Source organism: Rana temporaria, chromosome 1 (assembly GCF_905171775.1).
Source record: "Rana temporaria chromosome 1, aRanTem1.1, whole genome shotgun sequence".
NCBI classification, from domain to species: Eukaryota; Metazoa; Chordata; class Amphibia; order Anura; family Ranidae; genus Rana; species Rana temporaria.
Genome location: NC_053489.1, coordinates 212,024,033 through 212,049,828, shown reverse-complemented (window position 1 = coordinate 212,049,828; position 25,796 = coordinate 212,024,033). Strand labels below are relative to the sequence as shown.

The following is a 25,796-nucleotide window of genomic DNA, read 5'->3' as shown; positions in this document are numbered from 1 at the left end:
AAGCCACTCATTTTTCTGCTTTTGATGTCTCATATTTTTTTTTTTATTTTATTCATTTTTTAACAAGAAATGTGTATTTTTAGGCAGAAAACATTGCCTGCAAATTCTTGAGACAAAATATTGGCTTTTAATTATTTATTTTTTTGTCTTTATTGACAGTGATTATCAATAATAATGATCGAAACACAATGTAAGAATAATTTCACTGAAACTATACGCAAGAATTTTTGGGCTTGTCATTTGTTTGTGTCTAATTTTTTCAACAAGATTTTAACACAACACAAAAATTTTTGAATTTTTGACCAAAATTAGTTAACTTCTTTCTTTAGGTGAGATTTATTGTTCGTTTTGTGATCTGAAACTGGAAACATTTACAAACCAAAAAAGATCAACACCAAACAAAAATTAAAAAAAATAACAGCAGTCAGTCATATGGATGGTGTGCTTTCACACTGGAACACGCCAAAATTTCTAAATGCACACATTCAGTGCAAACTCGCCAAATGTCATTGGTTAAACAGACAAATGGCCACATGTGCTATCTGACATCATGGGTGATCAATGTCTGTGTTTTGTGGGAGCAAACCCTTCCTCTCAACTACTTGAGGATCGAGGAGGGGTTTGTACCCACAAAGCACAGACAATAGATAGTCTGTGATGGCAGCTAGCACATATTGGCACACTGTGTGTGCATTTAGAAATTTTGGCGTATTATAAAGTACAAAAATTAAAAAGGGTTTTGTGGGCGGGGGATGGGCGGGGGATGGGCTTCTGTGGTTCAGTCTTTGACACGGCCCATCATGTCCATGATATTTTTGTAATTTTGGTTGATGACTAGCATCCTTTGTCGCATGTTCTCCATTTCCGTGCTACACTCTGAAATGACATTTCGCACATTCTGCTCCATGACTAGCATCCTTTCCTGCATAATGTCCATTTCCGTGCTGCACTCCATTAGTTGCTGTATAATGATAGAAGCACTTGCACGTGAAAAATGTGCTACTCCATCTTCATCCCCTAAAAAGAAACAAATTGGCATTCAAAATATGTAAATAATTTCCAGCCTATCTGCATATGTTTGGCCCTATTAATATAGGGGTGACACTGACCTGATGGCCTGATAATTTCCACATCCCCAATTTCTTCATCTTCTATCACTCCTCCTTCTTCCACCACCTCCCCATCATCTTCTATCACTCCTCCTTCTTCCACCACCTCCCCATCATCTTCGACTCCTCCTTCATCCATCAATCCACCTTCTTGCAATTCGCCAAATTGTTCTTCCGCCACTTGCCCTTCATCTGATATAAATTCTAAGTCCAAAATAACTTCTTCCTCCTCTCTTCCTTCCTCCTTTCTTCCTTCCTCTTCTCCTTCCACATCCTCTTCTCCTTCCACATCCTCTTCTCCTTCCACATCCTCTTCTCCTTCCACATCCTCTTCTCCTTCCACATCCTCTTCTCCTTCCACATCCTCTTCTCCTTCCACATCCTCCTCTCTTCCTTCCCCAGCCTCCTCCTGCTCAACATGTGGAGGTGTTTGATTTTCCGGGTGTCTGGCCCTCTCTGCCTCCTCCAATTGCTGGCGTCTTCTTTCCCCTATAAGAAATAATAAAAAACAAAAGGTATACTCATCAGCACACAGATATTGGATATCATAAATCGCACACATTGCATAGACGATACATTTATGATGATTTTTGGTTGTTTATTCTTTCAGCAATCCTCCATTTTTGGCGTAGTTCTAGGCCAAGCTCTGATCCTGCCCCTTTTTTGCAAAGAAGTGACACAAATGGATGTCACCCCAAAACATTAATTCTCGTCGACCCTCCAAATAAATATACTTAGATTTTTGAGACACAGGTGCTTTGCATTTCAAGATGTTAAAACATCAGCTTTATTTGCATTTTGGAGAATGAATCTTGTTTGCCTGTCACATTCACTCAATTTAATTTCTGTGATTTTGCTAGTCAACAATGTTGGAAAACCAAGTTTGGGGCCAGTCAGCCATGTCCAGGTGTGTTGTTCCTGGAGTAACGTCACATTTTTGCTAAACAATGTCATATTACGCGTGTTTACTATTTCACAAAATTTGTTTAAGGTTGTTATTTGACATAAACACAATACAGTATCTACACGTGTTCAAAAGTACAAGCAGGCCAAGGAGGCAGATGTGAAAAAATACATGTCAACACATTATTGCAGACATTTCCCCCCCCCCCTTAAATAATATGGACTTACTTTTACGCAGAATTTTTAGTATCTTCTTCATGTGATGTGGCTCCCTCAATTTTAAATCGGACCAACGCTTCCGTAGTTGCTCCTTTGACCTGGTGACACCAAACATTCTCCTCATTCTCCTTGCCACCTTGTCCATTATGTGTGACTTCCTACGGTTCGGTGTTTTGTAGGGCCCACATTCACCATCATAATCCTTCCTCCTCATGATGTAAACCAACTCCACCATTTCTTCGAACGCCATATTAGTGGCTTTATATCTTTTAGGCCTGGATCGGGACGGTCCAGCCTCTGTCCCTTCACTTGCGCCATGAGAGCTCCGTGCCCGCTCGTGTGACATCGCCATCTTTCCTTCCCACAGAGATTAGGGGCGTGGAAACGAGGAAATGTCCCGTCAGGGGCGGAGATGAGGGCGGGGATTATTGCATATGCGGAGTGTCGCGAATGCCAACAACGTATTGACGTACGTTACGCGGAGAATATTCGCGCGATTCCAGAACCTACACAGTTAACGCCATATTTACTTTTTCAATTGATTAGGGGCATGGCAAAGGTGACGAGGGCGGCGTTTCATACATACGCGGAGTGTATAAAAGGCGCTTGACGTGATTACGTAGGTTACGTGTTAATTCAGCGAGCGGAAGAAACGAGGATTGTGAGAGAGGCAGGTAAGAAATTTAAACATGGGATCAGCAGCGGGCTCTAAAATGTAGAGCAATGGGATGGGGGTTTGGTCTGTTGGTTGCACAGTTTTATTAAGCTATTATGTCTCTTGGATACCAGAATGTGATTTTCATACCCAAATGCTTTTGTAGACATCACAAAATAGAGAGATCAAAAATGCTGTGACTCATTATCAATTATGTAGGGTGTATTCAGATCAGGCCAAGTATTGTTCTGTGTTGGTTGGACAGAGGTCATTAGGAAGTTTCTTTCATGTAATCAATGCTGAGGGGCAGGATATCTACACATGCAATAGTGGCTTGATGAATGCTGTCATTTGTAATAATTGTGTATGGTTGTAGATTTATATTATTTCCTGCAATGTAACCAAAGGGGCGGCATGTATAAAAAAAATGTTATCTAAAACCAACCAATGGGGCAGAGCTGGCCAGCATTTTCTAAACAAGAGACACTGTGTTTGTATTTCTATATAGGTACTACTTTTTAAACAACATATTCTATCAATGTAAATGCTGAGGCTTTTTGTAATTGTGTTTTTGGTTTCTTTTTATTTTTTCAATCTAGAAAAAAAAAAAAAAAAACCTAATTTCCTAATGGATCTCCTGCAGAGCCAAGACATTATCCAGCATTTGCTGGATAAATTCAGGGAAATGCCCATCCTGTGGGATTCAAAGCAGGACCATTATCATAACAAGGACGTACGAGCGGCAGCACTTGAACAGCTAGCAGCATACATGAGGACATGGGTGCCAGAATGCAGTGCCAACATGGTGAAGGATAAACTTGCCAACCTCAGGGGCACATATAGGAGAGCGTACAAAGCTCACCAAAAGCAGCTAAGATCTGGAGCAGCAGCAAGACCACCAAAGGAACCCAAGCTGTGGTATTACAACCAGATGTCATTTTTGCGGGATCAACTGGAAGGCAGGGCATCAATGTCAAGTCTGAATCCCAACCTTTCCTCCACGCTACCTCCCAGCGGGACTTCCCCAGATCACCACAGCCCTGCAGAGTCGGATGAAGAGGGCCTGGCTGACAGAGAGGCAGATCTGCGCCTCTACGATGATGAGGTATAGTAGTTTCATAACTATTTATGTAATAATATTAATTATTGTTTGATTCTTGACTTGATATTGGTTAATAAAATACAAGCTGGGAAGTAAAAATCTAAAATCGTGGGCAAACAAATAGGTGTCAGGGATGACAACTGCAGGGGTCAGAGGGTGAGTCTGTTTTCAAGTTTAAATTCAAGGCAAAAAATAAGATTCAAGCATGAAAATGTGAGTGAGTATATTCCTAAATATATTACAACATGTCCCTTTTTTTTACACAGGAAGAAGAGACCAGCCAGGAGGTGGCAGATCCTCTCCTCACTGTCAGCCAGGACGAAGGGGTCAGTGGCAGCCAGGAGGAGGCCGGGCCCAGTGGCGTTCAGCAGCTCCCCAGGACAAGCACCACCAGCCAGGCTCCTCCCCTTTATATTAGGCCACCAGGCCGTAAGAAGAAATTGGGGGCAGTGGAGGAAGCCAGCCTGAAAATGATTCAGGAGGCGAGTGCCATCATGAGGGCCCCCCTCAACCCCACTGAGGCCTACAGTGCCTCCGTGGCACATGACCTCAATAAAGGCACGGAGGAGCAGAGGCAATTGGCCAAGGGCATCATCAACCAGGCCCTTTGGTGGATGCAGAGGGAGCTGCTGACCCCAGACACTGGGCTATGTGACCCGGCCCGGCTTGCTGAACATCATACTCCTGCTGCCACATCATCCCCACCTGCAAGGGCCCAGGGAAGACCCGCTGGAAGGCAGCCTGGAAGGAAGGTTGCAAGGAAGAGGAGACGTTGATGCCCTGCCTTCCATTTGATCCCCCACAAATGGCATCTTGTTTGGACTACCACAGCTTGGGTTCCTTTGGTTATGTGCTGCTGCTTCAGATTTTATTTTGTGTGCTTCCTGAGGTTGGCTAGTTTATCCTTCACCATGTTTGAAATGCAAGTTTGCATGTATGTTGCTAGCTGTTCAAGTGCTGCCATTCTGTTTTTGATCCTTTTTATAATTTGCTCAAATAAAAGCCTTTTTGTTGATTTGAAAAACGTGCCTATTGTTTGTAATACTGTGGGTATTATTTTAGGCATCAAACATTACAAACAAATAAAATGTTTAATCTAAACTATTCACTAACTCATGTGGGGGGGGGGGTCATTTGGTGTGCCAACATGGTAGACAATTTAAACAACCTTCAAAAAAATCATGTTAAATATACAAACAAAAGCTAAATCAAAACTATTTCCTATTAAAATATTCTAAATGGTGACATAACTATAAACACCTAAAGAAAGTGGGAAAGATAACCATTAAACATTAAAAGCAAAAAATTTGAAATGTGGAGGACCACTAAAAATATGATACGTCGGGCCAATAAAAGTTTGCAAAAATCTTACTACATCACAGCTAACAAATGTCACTTTTCAGTATGGAACAACTCAGTTGAAATAACATGAGCTAAATAACTGATTAGTTATAGCAAGAGAAGAATGAATAAAACGACGGCATCAAGCATTGGTTATTGTGTGTTTTGCTTCAGTGTTCTATTGCTAGAATTAATCTTTCTATTGACGAATGTGCCATATCCCAAAGAAACGTGAGTTTTACCTGAACGAGCGCTCCCGTGGCCTCATTTAGTCTGAGCATGCGCGGGGTTTTTGTACGTTGGTTTTGTGTACTCACCACCAAACATGTACGTTCGGACAGGATTTGAGCGGACGGTTTTAAAACAAGTTTGGAAATAAATGTCTGCTGAAAAACGGCCCGGCGGGCAAATGTACGGTGAAATTCTGTACGCTCGTAACTACACACGACCAAACATGTATGCTGAAACTGGTCCGCGGGCCAGTTTCAGCAAACATGTTTGGTCGTGAGTATGGGGCCTAACAGTTACAAGCATGACTCTCACAGGCAGAGGCATGATGTAGTTTTGGAACAGCTGGAGGGCCGCCAGTTTGACACCACTGATCTAGAGGCACAGTAGTTTGGGCAGCTAAGGAGATCGTTTGGAGGACCTCTGTCTAATATCTAGAAAGTTTTGGACACTGCCATATCATGTGAATGAAGTCCCCCTATGTAGTTTGCATTTAGGGCAGATAGTCGTATCTCTCTTATCAGGGGTTCTATAGACCCGATGAAGGATGAACAGTTGAAAACCTTGGGGCAGATCCACGTAGTGCGGCGCATTCCTCCGTCCGGCGTAGCGTATCTCTGATACGCTACGCCGCAGTAACTTACAGGTTTTTTTTGTATCCTAAAAGAATTTCCGCCGTAAGTTACGGCGGCGTAGCGTAACTTAGGCGGCATAAGGGCGCGCAATTCAAATGGATGTGATGGGGGCGTGTTTTATGTAAATACATCTTGACCCGACGTAAATGACGTTTTTTTTCAACTGCGCATGCGCTGTCCGTGGGGGTATCCCAGTGCATGCTCGAAATTAAACCGGAACAAGCCAATGCTTACGACGGTGACGTCATTCTACGCAAAGCCCTATTCGCGAACGACTTACGCAAACGACGTAATATTTTCAAAATTTGACGCGGGAACGACGGTCATACTTAACATAGGATACGCCTCATATAGCAGGGGTAACTATACGCCGAAAAAAGCCTTACGGAAACGACATAAAGAAATGCGCCGGCCGGACGTACGTTCGTGGATCGCCGTATCTAGCTAATTTGCATACTCGACGCAGAATTAGACAGAAACGCCACCTAGCGGCCAGCGTAAATATGCACCTACGATCCGACGGCGTACTACTAAGACGTACGCCTGTCGGATCGAGCCCAGATTCAGTCGTATCTTGTTTTGTGGATACAAAACACAGATACGACGGGGCATTTTAAAAATTACGCGCCGTATCCATAGATACGCCGGCGTAATTCGTTTGTGGATCTGGCCCCTTATCTTTACACCTATGTAAGCTTGTTGGACATCCCATTTCAGAACCACAGATAATAATATGGAGTGGTTTTCCCATCGTTTTGCAGCTATAACAGCCTGCCAAGCACGTCGAGTTCCTCGTCGAGTTCTGGGATGAAGCCGCCGAGGAGCTCGGCGGGCCGCCTTCTCCCATAGAACAACGAGAAAATAGAGAACATGTTCTCTATTTTCTCGTCGAGCTCCTCGGCGGCTCCATCGAGCCAAAACTGTACAGACGACAGAGTTTCTCGGCAGAATCCGGGTTTTGACCGAGTTTCTCGGTGAATTCTGCCGAGAAACTCTGTCGTGTGTACGGGGCCTAAGACCAAATACTGATGTTGAGCAAGAAGACCTAGGGCCAGATCCACAAAAGGGATACGCCGTCGTATCCCTGTTTCTATCTATGCGGCTGATTCACAGAATCAGTTACGCATAGATATTCCTAAGATCCGGCACGTGTAATAGTTTTACACTGTCGGATCTTAGGATGCAGTACCTCGGCCGCCGCTGGGGGCATTTCTCGTCGAAATTCCGCGTCGGGTATGCAAATTAGCACTTACGGAGATCCACAAAGCGGTTTACCTTCGTGAAGTCTCCGTAAGCTGTTAGTTTGCAAACGCAAAATTAGGGCTACTTTTACAAAGTGTAAAGTTAGTAGACCATGTAAAAGTAGACCCGTGACCCGCGACGCTGTCAAATTTTTTTTTACATTTTTTTTTTTCGCCGCATCTCTTTTTTTTTCACAAAACTCAGCGTAACGTAATTTCGCGCAAAGCACGTCGGGAAAATCGCGTCGGGAGCATGCGCAGTACGTCTGGGGCGGGAGCGCGCCTAATTTAAATGGGCCTTGCGCCGGACGGATTTAAGTTACACCGCTGCAAATTTCCAGGTAAGTGCTTTGTGGATCGGGCACTAACTTGGGAAATTTGCGGGGGTGTAACTTAAATGGGAAAAGTTAAGTTGCGCCGCCTGGCTGTGGATCTGGCCCTTAATTCCCAAACCACATTCTAATTACCTCAAAGGTTTTCATTAGGTCTGAGGTCACTCTGTGCAGGTAATTTGAGTTCCTCTGACCAGACTCAATCCATGTTTTTCTGGACCTGACTTTGTGTACAGGGGCAAAGTTGTGCTAAAACAGCAAAGGGCTTTCCCTAAACTGTTGCCACATGGTTGGAATCACACAGATATCTAAAGTTCCTTTGTACTGTAAACTGTACCAATAACTGTATTCTTCACTGGAAACACCTGAACTGGAGGGGATTTCACATAATTTTGTCCATATAGTGTAATTTAGCATAGTAAAATATATTATTGAGACAGCTCATTGTACAGTATATAAGGTACCTGTACATATTACCACCACTTATGAATATTACTCACTATATATATATACACATTTATAAAATACGTTTTTCCTTACCACTACAAAGGGGAAGACCATGCCGATGATAGCCAGGCCTAACCAGTTTATCACCCCCACAATGACAAGTGCTGCTGCTCGAGCCTCCTGAGAAAATATTTCCACATTGATAGTCATGGTGGTTGCACCTGATAAAAGATTAAATTCAGTGAGTAACTAAAAATCAAGTTCTTTCACTTAAAGGCTAAATGAAAGTAGATTTCCAAAAAGCAGCAGACTTTAATTTTACGGATGAGAGGATATCGCCCACTTAGACCCCTTTTACACTGAGGCAGTTTTCAGGCGCTTTAGCGCTGGAAATAGCATCTGCTAAGCTCCTGAAAAATGCCTTTTTCATTTCAGTGTGACTTTTCACACCGGGGCAGTGCGCTGTGGGACGTTTCCGAAAAGTCCTGCAAGCAACATCTTTGGACGGTTTGGGAGCGATGTATTTAGTGCTCCCAAAATGCCCTACCTATTGGAAAGAATGGGCAGTGTTTCCGAAGCATGTTGGAAACCCTGCAACACGGGAGTTTTTAACCCCTTCTTTGGGGTTAAAAGTGCGCTGCTAGCGGTCGAATAGTGTCGCCTAAACAGAGGTAAAGCCTTGCTAAAACATGCAGCGCTAACGCGGTCTCAGCCGTGGGACCAGTGTGAAAGGGGTCTTAGGGATTGCATTGTTTAACTCATAAAATTGATTTGTGAAATGGTTCTTTAAAGTGGAGGTTCACCCCAAAACCTTTTTTTTTAACATTAGATTGAGGCTCGTTTTGTCAAGGGGAATCGGGTGTTTTTTTTACAATCGAAGCAGTACTTACCGTTTTAGAGATAGATCTTCTCCGCCGCTTCCGGGTATGGGCTGCGGGACTGGGCGTTCCTATTTGATTGACAGGCTTCCGACGGTCGCATACATCGCGTCACGATTTTCCGAAAGTAGCCGAACGTCGGTGCGCAGGCGCCGTATAGAGCCACACTGAGGTTCGGCTTCTTTCGGCTACTCGTGACGCGATGTATGCGACCGTCGGAAGCCTGTCGGAAGACTGTCAATCAAATAGGAACGCCCAGTCCCGCAGCCCATACCCGGAAGCGGCAGAGAAGATCTATCTCTAAAACGGTAAGTACTGCTTCGATTTAAAAAAAAACACCCGATTCCCCTTGACAAAACGAGCCTCAATCTAATGTTAAAATTATTTTTTCGGGTGAACTCCCGCTTTAAATCACAGCCATTGTATGGCATTGCAAATTAGGAAGCCCATGTTGAGCTGGTTGAGCTGGCCAAGTGGAAACAGACCAGAGGCATCCTGAGGCGGTGGACTTATTTTTTTACATGATGAGGTGAGCGCGCAGTATGTTGTTGTTTGTGGTACTCATTGGACATTTTACACATTAAAGAGTGGAAGAAGAAGAAATATTGCACTGAATGCACTATATGTTTTGGGAGAAATATGATATTTTGTACAGATATATAAGTGCAGTGTATTAGTAATGGAAAAACTCAGTTCATATATTATAGGAGAAGGAATATAAAGAGACATAGCACATACCAGTACTTATTAACTTGTTTTAATAAACTGATTTGCAGCACAAATTTCAGCTGTTGTTGCATACAGTATATATACATTTAGGGTACACATAGGAACTGTAATTATCAGCACTTTAATTGATTATTGATTGCACTATTTTTGTTATATTGAATGCCAACATGAACCAGCTCGAACCAGGTGCATAGAGAGTATACCTGAAAGAGTTTGAATACAAAACTTTGATTTTTGAATAGCGTGTGTGTTTAAGTTGCCAATTTGAGGTCTCTTACCTGGCCCTGCGCCAAATGATAAAGTATATATGAAGATCAGAATCACGCTGCAGTAAGGCATCCAAGTGTACATAGTCTAAAGTACAACATATAATAATAGTTATAAATAATTTAACACTACTTAGCAATCTGTGTCCTCAGGGCAATGATTGGGATAACATTCAACATGGTCAACAATCTTTTACTGATAATAATAGAATTAGAAAGGAATATAAAATGAAACAATTCTTAATTGTTTTAGTGAATATGTGTCGTTCTATATAACCTGCCGTGTGACCTAAAATATTTTGGCTGCACAGTAAGAGGCCTTATGCACATGGTTTGGGGAACATAGAAGGCTGGTAGAAATCAAGGGCCAGATTCACGTAGAACTGCAGCGGCGTAACGTATCGTAGATATGTTACACCGCCGCAAGTTTTCATCGCATGTGCCTGATTCACAAAGCACTTGCAATGAAAACCTACGCTGGTGGCCTCCGGCGTAAGCCCGCGTAATTTAAAGGGGCGTGTGCCATTTAAATTAGGCGCGCTCCTGCGCCGGACCTACTGCGCATGCTCAGTTTCTAAATTACCGCCGTGCTTTGCGCGAACTGACGCGTAGCGCAATTCCGTATTCCTGGACGTCTTACGCAAACGACGTGAATTTTTAAATTTCTACGTGGGAACGACGGCCATACTTTATACAGCACATACGTGTGCTGTGTAAAGTTAAGGCACCCAAAACGATGACAAACTTTGCGACGGGAAACTAGACTAGCAGCGACGTAGCGAACGCGAAAAACCGTTGTGGATCGCCGTAACTCCTAATTTGCATATCCAATGCTGGTTTACGACGCAAACTCCCCCCAGCGGCGGCCGCGGTATTGCATCTTAAGATCCGACAGCGTAAAACAATTACACCTGTCGGATCTTGGGGCTATCTATGCGTAACTGATTGTATGAATCAGTCGCATAGATACTCTGAGAGATACGACGGAGTATCTGAGATATTCCGTCGTATCTCGGCTGTGAATCTGGCCCCAAGAGCCTAAATCATAGTGTGCCTCGCCATTTTATTATGAAACATCAAAAAACGTAATTGTTTTCCCCATTGAATCTCTCTCCTCCCAGCTCCCCATCACAGAGAGGTGTGGGATATATCTGTAGGCAATATCACCAAGATACCTACTGGATCTACTATGTATGTTGAAAAACCTGTCACCTATTGGCTTGAATGAACATCTGAAGATCAAAGCCCATTATATGATCATAAGTCATCTATGCATACTGTAGGTAGTAGTCATGCATCCAGTAAATATTCATTTATATAGATAAGCTATCCTTTATATTCCCTTTTATTTAACTTTAAGAATAAATCTTCTGATCTCCAAGATAGCGTACACAAATATACAGTATATAGATGTGTATGTTCTTATACATATGTCTCCTCTTCTATACATGGGCACGTGTATTAGACTGCATTTTTTTTAACTAACTTTCATTTATTTATTTTTTCTAATTATAATCGTTTTCTACAACAAGCGCCAGTCATTTTTGCTGTGCTTTAGCAGCGTTTTAGCAGCACTTTTCATGCGCTAGTGGGCGGATTTTTTAAGGTCACCTGACAACGTGATCATAAAATAAAGGGAAAAAAGTCCCACTTTGCAATGCTTTAGAAGTGCTGCCCATTAATTTCAATGGGCAGGGGCATTTTGGGAGCGCTATCTATATCGTTCCAAAAGCTGCCCCAAAGATGCTGTTTGCAGGACTTTTCCTATTGTCCCGCAAGTGCACCGCCTGAGTGTGAGAGAACTCCTTGCAAAGAATAGGAGGCAGTTTTCAAGTGCTTTTTAGAGGCTATTTCTAGCACTAAAATGCATGAAAACTGCCTCAGTGTGAAAGGGATCTATAAGTCCCCAAGACCCCTTTCACACAGTTTTGAGGCTTTTTTTTTTAGGCAGTTTTCAGGCATTCTGGGCCAGATTCACGTAGAAGTGCGGCGGCGTAACGTATCGTAGATACGTTACACCGCCGCAAGTTTTCATCGCAAGTGCCTGATTGACAAAGCACTTGCAATGAAAACCTACGCCGGCGGCCTCCGGCGTAAGCCCGCGTAATTCAAAGGGGCGCGTGCCATTTAAATTAGGCGCGCTCCTGCGCCGGACCTACTGCGCATGCTCACTTTTGAATTTTCCGCCGTGCTTTGCACGAAGTGACATAATTTTTTCGAACGGCGACATGCGTAGCGTACTTTCGTATTCCCGGACGTCTTACGCAAGAAAATTTGTTTTTGAAATTCGACGCGGGAACGACGGCCATACTTTAACATGGGCTGTGTAAAGTTAGGGCAGCTAAAACGACGACTAACTTTGCGGCGGGAAACTAGACTAGCAGCGACGTAACGAACGCGAAAAACCGTTGTGGATCGCAGTAAGTACTAATTTGCATACCCGACGCTGGTTTACGATGCAAACTCCCCTCAGCGGCGGCCGAGGTATTGCATCCTAAGATCCGACAGTGTAATTCAATTACACCTGTCGGATCTTAGGGCAAACTATGCGTAACTGATTCTATGAATCAGTCGCATAGTTAGGAAGACCCTAAAACAGAGATACGACGGCGTATCAGGAGATACGCCGTCGTATCTCTTTTGTGAATCTGGCCCTTTAGCACTGGAAATACCCTTTAAAAGCGCTTAAAAACAGCCTCCTATTCTTTGCAGTGAGTGCTTTCACACTTGGGAGGTGCGCTTGTGGGATGTTAGAAAAAGGGAGCGCTGTATTTAGCGTTCCTAAACGCCCTGCTCATTGAAATGAATGGGCAGCACTTCCAAGGCGCCTTAAAAGTGACCTTATTTTAAGGTCACGCGAGTATGTGACCTTAAAAAAAACAGCCCGCAAGCACTGCTAAAATGCAGCTAAAGCACCGTAAAAACGACCGGCACATTAGCGCTGCTTTAGCAGCACTGCAGTGTGAAAGGGGTCTAAAGAGTGACTCAGTAGTATTTTTTGGCTGAAGTTATATTGTTTCATTGCATTACAAAGTTTCTTATTATTAGCACAGACTCTTCTATAGTTGCAGTAAGAGCTCCCTCTAGTGGCCAGTCTTGAGATGTAATCCTATTTTATGATACCGTAGTAACTGTCTGTGTCAATCAATTTCACAATTTGTTTTCTTTAAAAGCGGAACTTCAATCTCTCAATCAATAGTAACTATATTTAATCATTTTGTTGCTAGCATTATAAAAAAAATAGTAATGTATGCTATATTCATGTGTTTTAAACTTTTTTTTTCTTCAGTTACTTCCTGGTTTCATACATCCACCTACTCAGGATGGCTAGAAATACTAGGGGGTTGTTTTTTCAAAGTGATTTCTTAAAGGGTAACTCCACTTTCGTGGGAAACAAAATCGCATAAAAAAAAGATAAAAAAACGATAGAAAATAACGATCGTCTGTGTGGAAGTCCATTGAAAAAAATCCATGCATGCTCAGAATCAAGTCGACGCATGCTCGGAAGCATTGAACTTCATTTTTCTCAGCCCGTCGTAGTTTTTTATGGCACGGTCGGATTTTTGACTGATGGTGTGTAGGCAAGACTGATCAAAGTCAGCTTCATCGGATATCTGATGAAAAAATCCATCGGATTAGATTCCATCAGATATCCAATCGTGTGCACAAGGCTTAAGTAATGAATACCTGCCACTGCCCATGCTATCACAAGGGATGGTTTATCCCTTGTGAAAGCAATAAAGTTGATCTTTTTTTTATTTTTATTAAACAGAATCTAAATTTTTTTTGCTTAGAATTATGATCACGATTCTCAGCGTAACATCATCTTTCACGTTATACAAAAAAATTGGGCTAACTTTGCCATTTATTTTTATTTTTATTCATTGAAGTATATTTTTTACTCACAAATTGCTTTTGAAAGACCACTGCGCAAATACAGTGTGACATAAAATATTGCAACAATCTCCATTTATATATATATATATATATATATATATATATATATATATATATATATATAAAATGTTTGGGGGTTCTAAGTAATTTTCTACCAAAAAATACAGATTTTAACTTGTGTCAAAAAAGATTTAGCCTTTAAGTGGTTAAACTGACCTCATTTACAGACGGAAGTTTATTCCTTTCATCTAAAAGAACCGAGAGATACATTGGGGTTGATTTACTAAAACGGGAGAGTGCAAAATCTGGTGCAGCTGTGCATGTTAACCATTCAACTTTTTTTACTGTTTATTTTTAAAAATGTATTGTACAAAACATTTTTCCTTCCCATAGGGATATACATTTACATACTTTATTTCCAATACCTTATCCACCCAATCAACTTCTAACTTCAATTTGTCCAATTAAGCTTTGACAAGAAAAACCTGGAAGCTAATTGGTTTCTACCAGGGCCGGCCTTAGGCCTTTAGGCGTCCTGTGCGAGAAAGCTTTAAAGCACCCCCTAGTGACCACGCCACTCAGTAACCACGCCCCTCAGTAACCACACCCCTCAGTAACCACACCCTTTCAGTGTCCACACCCTTTCAGTGTCCACACCCTTTCAGTCAGGGGCGGACTGACAACTCATGGGGCCCCTGGGCGATAGAAGATTATGGGGCCCCCGGGCTTACAGATGGCCACCACGCCAGGAGGCATTGCATAGGCAGGGCAGCTAAAATCTCAGGATTTTCACATCAAAAGCATGTCGGTTTTGGACATATCAGGGACAGATGTAAAAAAACACAGATTTTTACATACTGTCCCTGGTTTTATTGAGCCTGGCAATCCTGATGGTGCCCCTGCTTTCAGTGTCCACACCCATTTCTCCAATACCGGCTCCATTTAAAGCCTTCTATTCCGTTAAGTTCCCAAAAAACTAATTACAAGCTATGATAAAAATACAACTTTTATTCACATGGTATAATAACGCCACCTATACTGCAAATCACATGGTATAATAACGCCACATATAAAGTAAATCACATGGTATAATAACGCCACCTACTGCAAATCACACAGTATAATAACGCCACATATAAAGTAAATCACATGGTATAATACCACTACCTGTAAATTTACTATCAAATATCAAACATAATTACAATAAAGTATTTTTTTACTTTTGTATTTACTGTTCCTTTAAGAAACACCCTATTTAAATAAAAAAAAAAAAAACAGACATTAAGCAGTACACTGCATTTATAAAAAAAGAATTAACTTACAGAAAAAAGTTTTTACATCTGCTGCCTGCTTCTGTGGATTCTTGCCCTCCTTTGTCTTCTCAGTGCACATGAAATATGAGCTCCTCATCCCTGCTCCTCATAGCAAGGCAAGGACAGCCACCCATGCCGTCTTTCCGGCAGAATCCACCTGTGGCCTGCCAGTACTTTGTTCAGTTTTAAAGATGGCCGCCGGACTGTCGCCGAGCAGCGGCAATCTTAATGAGTAACCTACAGACTGCCAGTGACACTGTCACTGCAGCCTGCGCTGACTGGCTGAGCCGACAGCTGATCCATCCAGCGTCCGCACGGAGGAGCGTCGCGCCCGCGGGCAAACATTTAACATGATCTCCGACTCCTAACAAGGCAGGGACAGCCGCCCACGATGTCATTCCTGCAGAATCCGCCTGTGGCCTGGCCTGCCAGCAGGGGCGTACCTAGAGCATTTAGCACCCGGGGCGGATCCTATATCTGCCCCCCCATGGTAAAATTTAAAAACCCCACTGTGCCCCCTGCATCCTTCAATATCTCTGTCACTACTGTGTACCCCTCTCCACAACTGCACCACTGGACCCCTTTACATTATACAACACCCTGCATCACTTTACATTACACAGCCCCCCACAGCTCTAGACACCTATATGTTACACAGACATCACCCTAACAGTTCTGGACCCCCTGCATGTTACACAGACCCCCCTACAGTCTCCCCCTACAGTGCAGACCCACCCCTACAGTGCAGACCCCCTCCCCTACAATACAGACCCCTCCTTACAATACAAAACCCCCTCTACAATACAGATTCACCCCCACAGAACAGACCCCCCTTACAATACAGAACCCCCCTCCTATAATACAGACCCCCCTACAATACAGATCCACCCCTACAGTGCAGACCCCCCTACAATACAGAACCCCCTCCCCCCTACAATACAGAACCCCCCCTACAATACAGAACCCCCTCCTACAATACAGAACCCCCCCACAATACAGAACCCCCCACAATACAGAACCCCCCTACAATACAGAACCCCCTTACAAAACAGAACCCCCCACAATACAGAACCCCCCCACAATACAGACCCCCCACAATACAGAACCCCCTACAATACAGAACCCCCCCCACAATACAGAACCTCCTCCCCCACAATACAGAACCCCCTTCCCCCTACAATACAGAACCCCCCACAATACAGAACCCCCTTCCCCCTACAATACAGACCCCCCCACAATACAGACCCCCCCACAATACAGAACCCCCCCTACAATACATAACCCCCCTCACAATACAGAACCCCCCCCAGAATGCAGAACCCCTCCCCCTACAATACAGAACCCCCCTACAATACAGAACCCCCCAACAATTCAGAACCCCCTCCCCCCTACAACACAGACATCCCTCTTCAGACCTGTAAACCAGGCAAGCTGTACGGAAAAGGGGGAGGCGGCTGCACTGTGCTCGGCTGCGTGACTGTGAGACAGTCACAGGCAGCCGAGACTCATCAGACCCACGGCGCTGCACAGTGAAGGGGGATCATTGCGGCCGGGTCCCGGGTGTGCCGACGGCTCGCTCGGTTGCGGCTTGCACCCCCCCTGCAAAGCCAGGCTTCAGCCTGCTGTGTGTCTGTGCTGCCTCCCTGTCACCACGCCATGCCACCCGGCGCCCGCTAACGTCGCTAATTCCTCTTCAGTCGCGGAGGGGGGGGGGCGCCTAATCTGTGCCGGTCAGAATCTGTGCAGGTCACCAGGCGCCCATGTTGCTATGGCGCCCTGTGCGACCGCACAGCCCACACACCCCAAAGGCCGGCCCTGGTTTCTACACAGAACTGCACCCGATTTTGCACTCTCCAGTTTTAGTAAATCAACCCCACTCTCTATCGCTGTTGATAAATATTTGAGTTTTTTTTTTCATCTTTTGACAGCGATGAGCAGAGAACGTCTATGCCCTTGTTTAACATGAATCAGGGAAATGCTGTATTAAGGTCGCGAGGAGGTTGAATCGCGATCACGATTTTTTAAGGATTAATCATGCAGCTCTAACAGACAGTGTAATTTTTTTTTTTTTTTTTATCAAATCAATTATAATAAAGAAAATTAAAGCGCATAAGTAGGTTTTGCATGCATATATGAATGGTAATCGCACAACCCACGTGAGGTATTGTCTGTGAATGTCATAGCAAGAGCAATAATTCTAGCACCAGATCTTCTGTTTAACTCTAAACTGATAACCTGCAAAGGTTTTTAAAGTGTCATCTATAGAGATTTTTTAGTACCGTAGCTTGTCGCCATTCCACAGACATATACAATTTTAGGGTCTGACACGTTAGGAATCTATTTACTCGGTGTAACATCATTTATATTTTACAAAACAATTGGGTATTATATTGTGTTTTGTGCATTAATATTCATTAACCACTTCAGCTCTGGAAAGGTTTACCCCCCTTCATGACCAGGCCATTTTTTATGATATGAGCCTGCGTTACTTTAACCACATGCCGACCAGCCGCTAAAAAAAACACTTTGCAAATATTGTGTGACTTACAAAATGTTGTTTGGGGCTCATTTTCTATATATATATATATATAAAAAAAAAATGCTGATTATTACATGTATGTGAGAAGTGTCAGAATTGGCTTGGGCAGCTGGTTGTTAAACAGTCAATTCAGAAAATGAATGTACAGTGTACCCCGTGCAAGGGTTGTGTTTTCCCACACAGGAATACACAAGTGTTCTGCATTTCTATGCAGGCAGTCCCAGACAGTTTGAATGCAGCGGCTGCACAGACACAGCCACTGCTCCCAATTTGAAAGCCATGCAACGCACAGCCCCAAATGCAGTGTGCGCAAACTTTCACGTAAGGAATGTTCGTGCGATTTTCACATTGTTAATGGGGTAAAATTGACTTAATTTTTCCCACTAAAACGGTGCATTACAAACATGTATTTTTTTTTTTTTTTTAACAGGTAATGATAGTCCTGCATGTTTAATGTCTGATATGTTTTTCTGTGTGGCTCTATTCCAATCTCTTGAATGGGACCCTGCAAATTGTACAACAAAGCGCGCTGCACCATTTTTATCTCTTTCCGTGGCACTTTTTCACAGTGTGCAATAACACCCCTCCTTTCATCCCTCAAATCCTTATCCGGCAAGTCTAACCACTGTTCATTTAAGCCCAATAAGTGGTGCAGAAATCAGTTTGCAGTGTTCCGTGACATTGTCAGTTGTGCTCTACAAATGATATTTGCATAGCAATAAGTATATTTACCTGCAGCGAGATTGTCAGAGTTAGAAGCCCCAACGCTAAAACCATTGATATATAGCCAGCCAGCAGGAAAACTCTTCTGCCAAAGCGATCAACCACCAGACTCTATAACAGAAGAATAGTGTCCATTGAATGTAAATGCTTTAAAAGTTAAGCTTAACATCCTGTTGTTAAATGTTCTATTTCTGCATTGGTAGAAATAAATATTAATTTAGTGTGTGTGTGAGGACAGTCTTGGTATATACTGTATGGCCCGGATTCACAAAGACTTACACCGTCGTATCTATGTGTTTGATTCTGCAAAGTAGATACGCCTGAATTTCGGCTCCATCTGACCGACGTAAATCTCCTACGCCGTCGTATCTTGGGCGCATATTTACTCTGGCCGTAAGGGGCGCTTCCATTGATTTACACGTTGAATATGTAAATAACCTAGATACGACGATTCACGAACCTACTTACGCCCGTTGCTGTAATCTACGCCGTTTACATAAGGCGTACGTCCGGCGTAAAGATAAACCACCAAAAAGGAGGTGCAACCCATGCAAAGGTATGGACGACGGAACAGCCGTCGTATTTTACGTTGTTTACGTAAGTCGTACGTGAGTGTAGGTTATGTGGAGAAAATTAAATTAAATTAAACTAAACATTCAATAAGAGGCAGCAGCTGGCGTGCGATACACAAAATGACATAGAAATAGAAACAAAGCCGTGCCAAAAACAATAAACTATAGTGATTGCCAGAAGTGTGTATGTGTCAAGTCCATATAAAGGGTTAATAAACACAGGACACCCTTGAATCAAAACCAGTCCATATAGTGAGGTTGGTACCCCGCTGTTAACACAGGTCTCAAAGTAGAAGGTTCTTTCAAACAATTTCTTAGATAAACTTCACACCACCAAAGTGACTGGATATATATAATTAGTGAACCCTTCACCGGTAATGAGAGGCCGCTTACCAGAGGGCAAGCACAAATGAGCAGATGGCTATAGCCCAGCCGCGGCCTTTGGTATTCACAGGATCACTCAGGGAAGATATCAGGAACCACTCATAAGGTATCTCCATCCAATACATCCGGTAAGAGAGTAAGGAAAGAATGCACCATAGCGTAACTCCATATCAAAAAGGGCGTTTTAATAAAACATAAGATGTATTTACAAAACATAGAAATAAAAACAGTTTTTTTAAAATTCAAACGTAGCCGGCCGGCATACAATGAGCCCTCCTCCTCTGCGTGGTGACGTCACTGCGCATCCTCCCAGACGCGTTTTGTCATCAACAGGACGTTATCAATGGGGGTAGGGCATAGCAGTGATTCACCAGTTATAAAGGGCTGCACCTCATTGTGAAAGCGGAGCAATAGCAGCAAAAACACCATCTTGATTGTGGTCAATTTGCCAGAAATAGGCGGTGCGGCGCTACACCCCTAGGCAATAAAAAACTAGCTTATAGTGGTATCACCCTCCTTCGATATACAATGTCTACCAGATAAAAAAGACCTAGCTAAAACATTCATGATAATGGCGCCCACTGACGCCATCTTGAGTGTGGTAATTTAGCCCACACTCGAGATCCTGAAGATATATGGATGGGCATTAAAGTTTAATGTACCCAATACAAACTACCATCCCGAGGTGAAGTGTTTGGATCAGCATTACATGGTCGTGCAGGAATGTTAACCAGGTCAGCCTGGCACAAGCTGACCGTCGTAGCGCCTCGCCAACCAAACTGCTCTCCACCGCCATCTAGGACACCAAGCGAGAATCGCCCCGGAGGCCAGACAGGGGAAAAACAGTTGGGACCGAAAACAAGGAGGAGGATGCAAATAAATGTCATCCTACAAAAATTATTATCTACCCAATACTTTAAGAGTGTCCTAAAGAGCTAGTGCTCAAAGGAAGAGTACACTCCCCACCCACTCTAATAATAATGATTAAGCTTCACTTAAAAAACTAAATTTTTTTTTTTGATTTTGTATTATTACTGAAAAAATATTTTAAAATACAATAACATCAAATCCCTATAGATAACTATGGGCAGTCATATACACCAAAGAGGGGACTCACTCCCCTATTGGTAACGGTTAGACCAAGCACCTCATTAATTAACAGTGCCCTAAGCCACCATAGTCCTAGGTAATTAAAAATAAACCCCGATATGGCACATATAAAGGAATAAACAAATCTAACTTATCAGATCCGTCATCCAGTGGCACCTTTGAGTGCACTGAGGTGGGCTCGATCATTCCAAGGGGAGGAACTGATTTTTGACTATTATTTGACTTCACTTAAACCATACCCTCAAACTTAGTATATTAATACCAAGAAAATGTGGGAAATAAGATCATTAAATTAGTCAGAAAAAATGCTACAAAAATACGTAGAGCTTGAGCTTTCTAAATAAAACCACAAAAACCACCAACTGCTTCTATTGGTGCCATTCACATTGGGTTAACATGGGTCAAGGGGGTCTGAGAGGTTCGTCAGCTAGAGGCCAAGGGCGCCCCTTGGGAGTCCCTAAAGCGAACTTCCGATCTACATATAATAATGGGCCTTTTCATGGTGTCCCCAGATACGAAACCTTTCATAATATGAGTATTCAACATCAGGATCCAATACAGAGATCAGAAGGACATGGGCCACGAGGGAGAGGTTGGGGTCAGAATATCCCTAGGGGGAGGGGAGCATATATTGATAATGTAGATAATTGGCATCAAGGCCAATATGGTGGAGGAGACTATCCATCTCCCTCCTATTTCCTCTAGCTCTCAAAGGATGTGACGTACACCCTATATGCTGTAATCGACATGATATACATTCAATGGCAAAGACCCCATTAGAAGTGCCACAGTTAACATAATTACAGATAGTAAAGTTTCTCCCAGTAGAACAAGCAGTAATGGTTTTATGTTTCTGTTGTGCTTGTCGCAAAAGCCGCAGGTGTTCAAGTCACATATATAAGAACCAGAAACAGACAACCATGTCTTATTTTGTCGTGAAGACAAAAAAAGACTAGGGGATAAAATATTCCCCAGGGTACTTGATCAGCGGCTTGAAAATATGCAGCCCGCGGACAAAATGGAACATCAGAATCTGCATATAAAACTGGTAAATATTTGGAGATGATACCCTCTCAGAATTAAACTCATGTGAAAAAGTGGTGACAAAGGTGATTGGATTATGGGCAGAACAGGAAGAACCTTTTATCCTGTAATGCTTTTTATCAGTTTTCACCCTGTCCTTATTCAAAAGAGACAATCTTTCCTTTATGGAGGCTATACGGATGGCTCTATCAATATGCCACTGTTTGTAGCCACGTACTTTCAGTCTAGAGGTGATGTTATCGCATTCATGAAAGAAAGAATCCATGTCAGAACAATTGCGTCTTGCTCTAATATACTCCCCTACAGGCACAGATTTGATAGTCTGCTTAAGATGATAGCTGGTAGCCAAAAGCACAGAATTCCCAGCACATTTCTTATGGAAGGGGTATTTTAGCTGGAAAATTAGGGGGTCGTCATACACCGGGGAAAAAAAAGTCAGTTACTTTGCTGAGTAACTAATTACTTTGCCAATGTAGTAACTGAGTCACTAACTCAATTACTTTTTCGGACAAGTAATTTGTAACTGTAACTAATTACTTTTTTAAAGGAAGATGAGCAACACTGCTGTACATTCTCAGTGTATAGTCAGGTGTGCTCCTCACTTGTGCCCATCATCTTGGGCTGCACATACAGGTCTGTGACCTTTTAGAAGTCAGTAAAACATAAAATATGTATTTCTACAAATTACTATATGAAAAATGTAAAAGTCCACATAGGGTCAGGGAAGCCTAAAGCAATGCTGGTCAGCTTTAGTCCTGATGATTCACCTCTGGTATACAGTAGGTTTTCCTTGCAACCATGCAGGGACGGACATACAGTGGGGCAGATCCACAGAGATCTGCACCAGCGCAGCGTATGGGAGATACGATACGCCGCTGTAACTTACTTTTTTAAACTTCAAATCCACAAAGAATTTGCGCCGTAAGTTACAGCGGCGTAGTCTATCTCTCGCGGCGTAAGGGCGCTTAATTCAAATCGGCGAGTAGGGGACGTGTTTCATTTAAATGAAGCGCGTCCCCGCGCCGAATGAACTGCGCATGCGCCGTCCCTAAATTTCCCGCCGTGCATTGCACTAAATGACGTCGCAAGGACGTCATATTTTTTAACATAGACGTGAATTACGTCCATCCAGATTCACGGACTACTTATGCAAAAAAAAAAATCAAAATAAACGCGGGAACGACGGCCATACTTAACATGGAAAGTCTAACTATACGCTGCAAAACACCAACGTAAGAGAATGCGACGGCTGCGCGTACGTTCGTGGATCGTCGGAAATAGCTAATTTGCATACTCGACGTGGAAAACGACGAGAACTCCGCCCAGCGGACGCCGAAGTATTGCATCTAAGATCCGAAGGCGTATGAAGCCATACGCCTGTCGGATCTAACCCAGATGCCGTCGTATCTTGGTTTGAGGATTCAAACCAAAAATACGAAGCGGGTAATTTGAAAGTACGCCGGCGTATCAGTAGATACACCGGCGTACTCGCTCTGTGGATCTGCCCCAGTAAGTGTATAATTGCACATAATTGAAAGTGCCACTGACAGCTTGTTATTGAAGTTCTATGACGTTGTTCTTATCATAATGAGGTTCAATTGTTAAAAGCCAATAGATTTTGTAAAGATTTACTTCAATTATCAAGTATGTAAAAAGAAAATGGTAGTACTTATTTTACCTGCACGTGATTGAATATCCAAAGGGAACAGGAATTTGCATTATAACTGATTGGATAATTGAAGTAAAAACTATTCTCTTTTAGTATTAGGTGAACATTCTCAAATCCCTTGGTAAATCAGCCACAGCGAGTCCCTGCTAAACTGACCGAGATTTGATTCATCTATGGCCAGCTTGATTTAAAGATTTTTCAGATGCTAAGTCCAGGAAGAAAGACTTTTTGTAAATATTGTAGAGTGATGCATAATTGTGATGTATGTCTTACCGGTTCAGTCAAGTTACTTTTTCGGAACCTAACATATTTCTTTTAAGAACAAATGCAGTTTATCATTCATTTCAGTTCCCTTTTATATTTGTAATTTAATTCCTATGTTGAAGGGTCCCCAAACCAAAGGTCTAAATCCGGCACTGTCCAGTCCATGGCTGGTTGCTGGAAGAATCTGCACTTGGTTTCCCTAGTAGGCTCTGCCTTATTGGTGTTTGGTTAAATATCAATTTTCTTCATTGAAATGCAGTAAAAAAAAGAAGCTGATATCACTTACACATAGAATCACTGATGAAGTCTCGCATATTCCTACACCAACTGTCAGGTAGGGAATCTGCATATCATGAAAGCCAGCAGCTTTGAACACTTCAACAGCATAGAAATAAATCTAAAAAAACAGACATAATTATATACTGTTATGTCTCGTGTATAAATTGTACTTTATATATTTAACAAGTTATGTCTTGCATTGCACTGTACAGTATATTTATTCAAAATGGTTGCTGACATATCCCATTAACCAGAATATAGAGGTTGACCAGACTCTGACCAACTAAGATGATTAGTGGATTTGAACATCATTTGTTCCCCATCAGCCAAATGACTAAAGATACCCTCAAATATTTCAGAGTAATCAGTATATTTTGTAATGTTTCCGATGCAGTTGTACTAACTTGAGATTCAGAATAAATTGATAGATGGTCAAACAGCAAACCCATAAGTTGCATCATAGAAAGAAAATATTCATAAAAAATTATCAAAAATTCTGATTTAATTCAAATAAAAAAAATCTGTGCACATTTAATGCATGTGTAATTTGTCTAAGGCTGGGTTCTCACTAGTGTAAATTGGATGTGGGTTTACCGCATCCAATTCGCAATAGCAGGAGATTGTGATCGGCTCTCTATGGAGCCAGTTCACATATCTTCGCAGCAGCTCCTGTGCGACTTGCACAGGAACGCTTTGCGTCTTTTGGTCTGTTTCAAGTCTGAATTTAGACAAAAATTCAGGCTGAAATCAGCCCTGAAACAGTTAATGAGGACGCACTTGTCTCCTGCTGTGAGCTGCTGCGTGCTCATATGCGAACCCAGCCTAACAGATGTTAGATTCTGTTACCATTATTAAAATAGCAGTTACTCTTTCACCTATTTTAGTATGTATAGTTTGCCATCCAATTACACTATATGTATCTGAGTATGATATCTAGTGGTTGTTATAATATACAGTAAGGTCCATTGATATTTGCACACAGGCACAATTTTCATACTTTTGGCTCTGTATGCCACCAGAATAAAATTACAACGAAACAATGTGCAAATTTACAGCTTTAATTCAAGGGCTTGAACATAAATATCAAGTACAAATTTTAGGAACTGCAACCATTTATATACACAGTCCCCCCATTTTCAGGTGCTCAAATGTACCGTATTTATCGGCGTATACCGCACACTTTTTTGCCCTTAAAATCAGGACAAAATCGTGGGTGCGTGATATACGCCGATACTCAATTCCCGCGCTGTGTTTGAACCACTGCGCCGACATATACCGAGCGCAGTACACTCGGGTATACTCGGGCAGGCTCGGCTCCGCTCGCGGTCACGTCCTGTGCGTCCTGTACGTCCTTTACGCAAGAGGAGCCAAGCCTGTCCGAGTATACCTGAGTGTACTGCGCTCGGTATATGTCGGCGGAGTGGTTCAAACACAGCGCGGGAAGCGGGGATTTGACTCGGAGACAGTGCGGGAGGACACCTCGGACACCACGATGGCCGCAGAAGGACACCGGGCCGGAACAAGGCCGCCGATGGACGCCCTTGCAAGACACCAAAACTGTAAGTATAAAACATTTTTTTTCCAGGAATTTCAGGGCTACATTAGGGGTGCGCGCTATACGCCGGAGCGTGTAATAGGGCGATAAATACGGTAATTAGACATATGAATATAATCATAAATAAAATGTTAATTTTTTATATTTTGTTGTGAATCCTTACTGGCAATGACTGCCTGAAGTCTGGAACCCATGGACATTACCGAAGACTGGGTTTCCTCCTTTCCGATGCTTTGCCAGGCTCTAACTGTTCTTTGTTTGTGGGTCTTTCTGCCTTTAGTTTTTCCTTCAGCAAGTGAAATGCATGCTCAATTGGGTTGAGATCAGGGGATTGACTCGGCCATTGCAGAATATTCCACTTA

The 25,796-nt window shown here is 42.7% G+C and overlaps 1 protein-coding gene across 1 annotated transcript in view; it reads right to left on the bottom strand.

Annotated features, from left to right (window-relative positions):
* LOC120942624 (solute carrier family 2, facilitated glucose transporter member 11-like) overlaps positions 1 to 25,796 on the bottom strand; it is a 43,617-nt gene that overhangs the window by 5,128 nt on the left and 12,693 nt on the right. Inside the window, exons 8-11 of the mRNA XM_040355608.1 lie at positions 23,887 to 23,997; positions 18,567 to 18,668; positions 10,098 to 10,173; positions 8,306 to 8,433 (exon numbers count right to left, since the gene is read on the bottom strand). Of these exons, the coding sequence (XP_040211542.1) occupies positions 8,306 to 8,433; positions 10,098 to 10,173; positions 18,567 to 18,668; positions 23,887 to 23,997 (417 nt within the window). The remainder of the gene's footprint in view (positions 1 to 8,305; positions 8,434 to 10,097; positions 10,174 to 18,566; positions 18,669 to 23,886; positions 23,998 to 25,796) is intronic.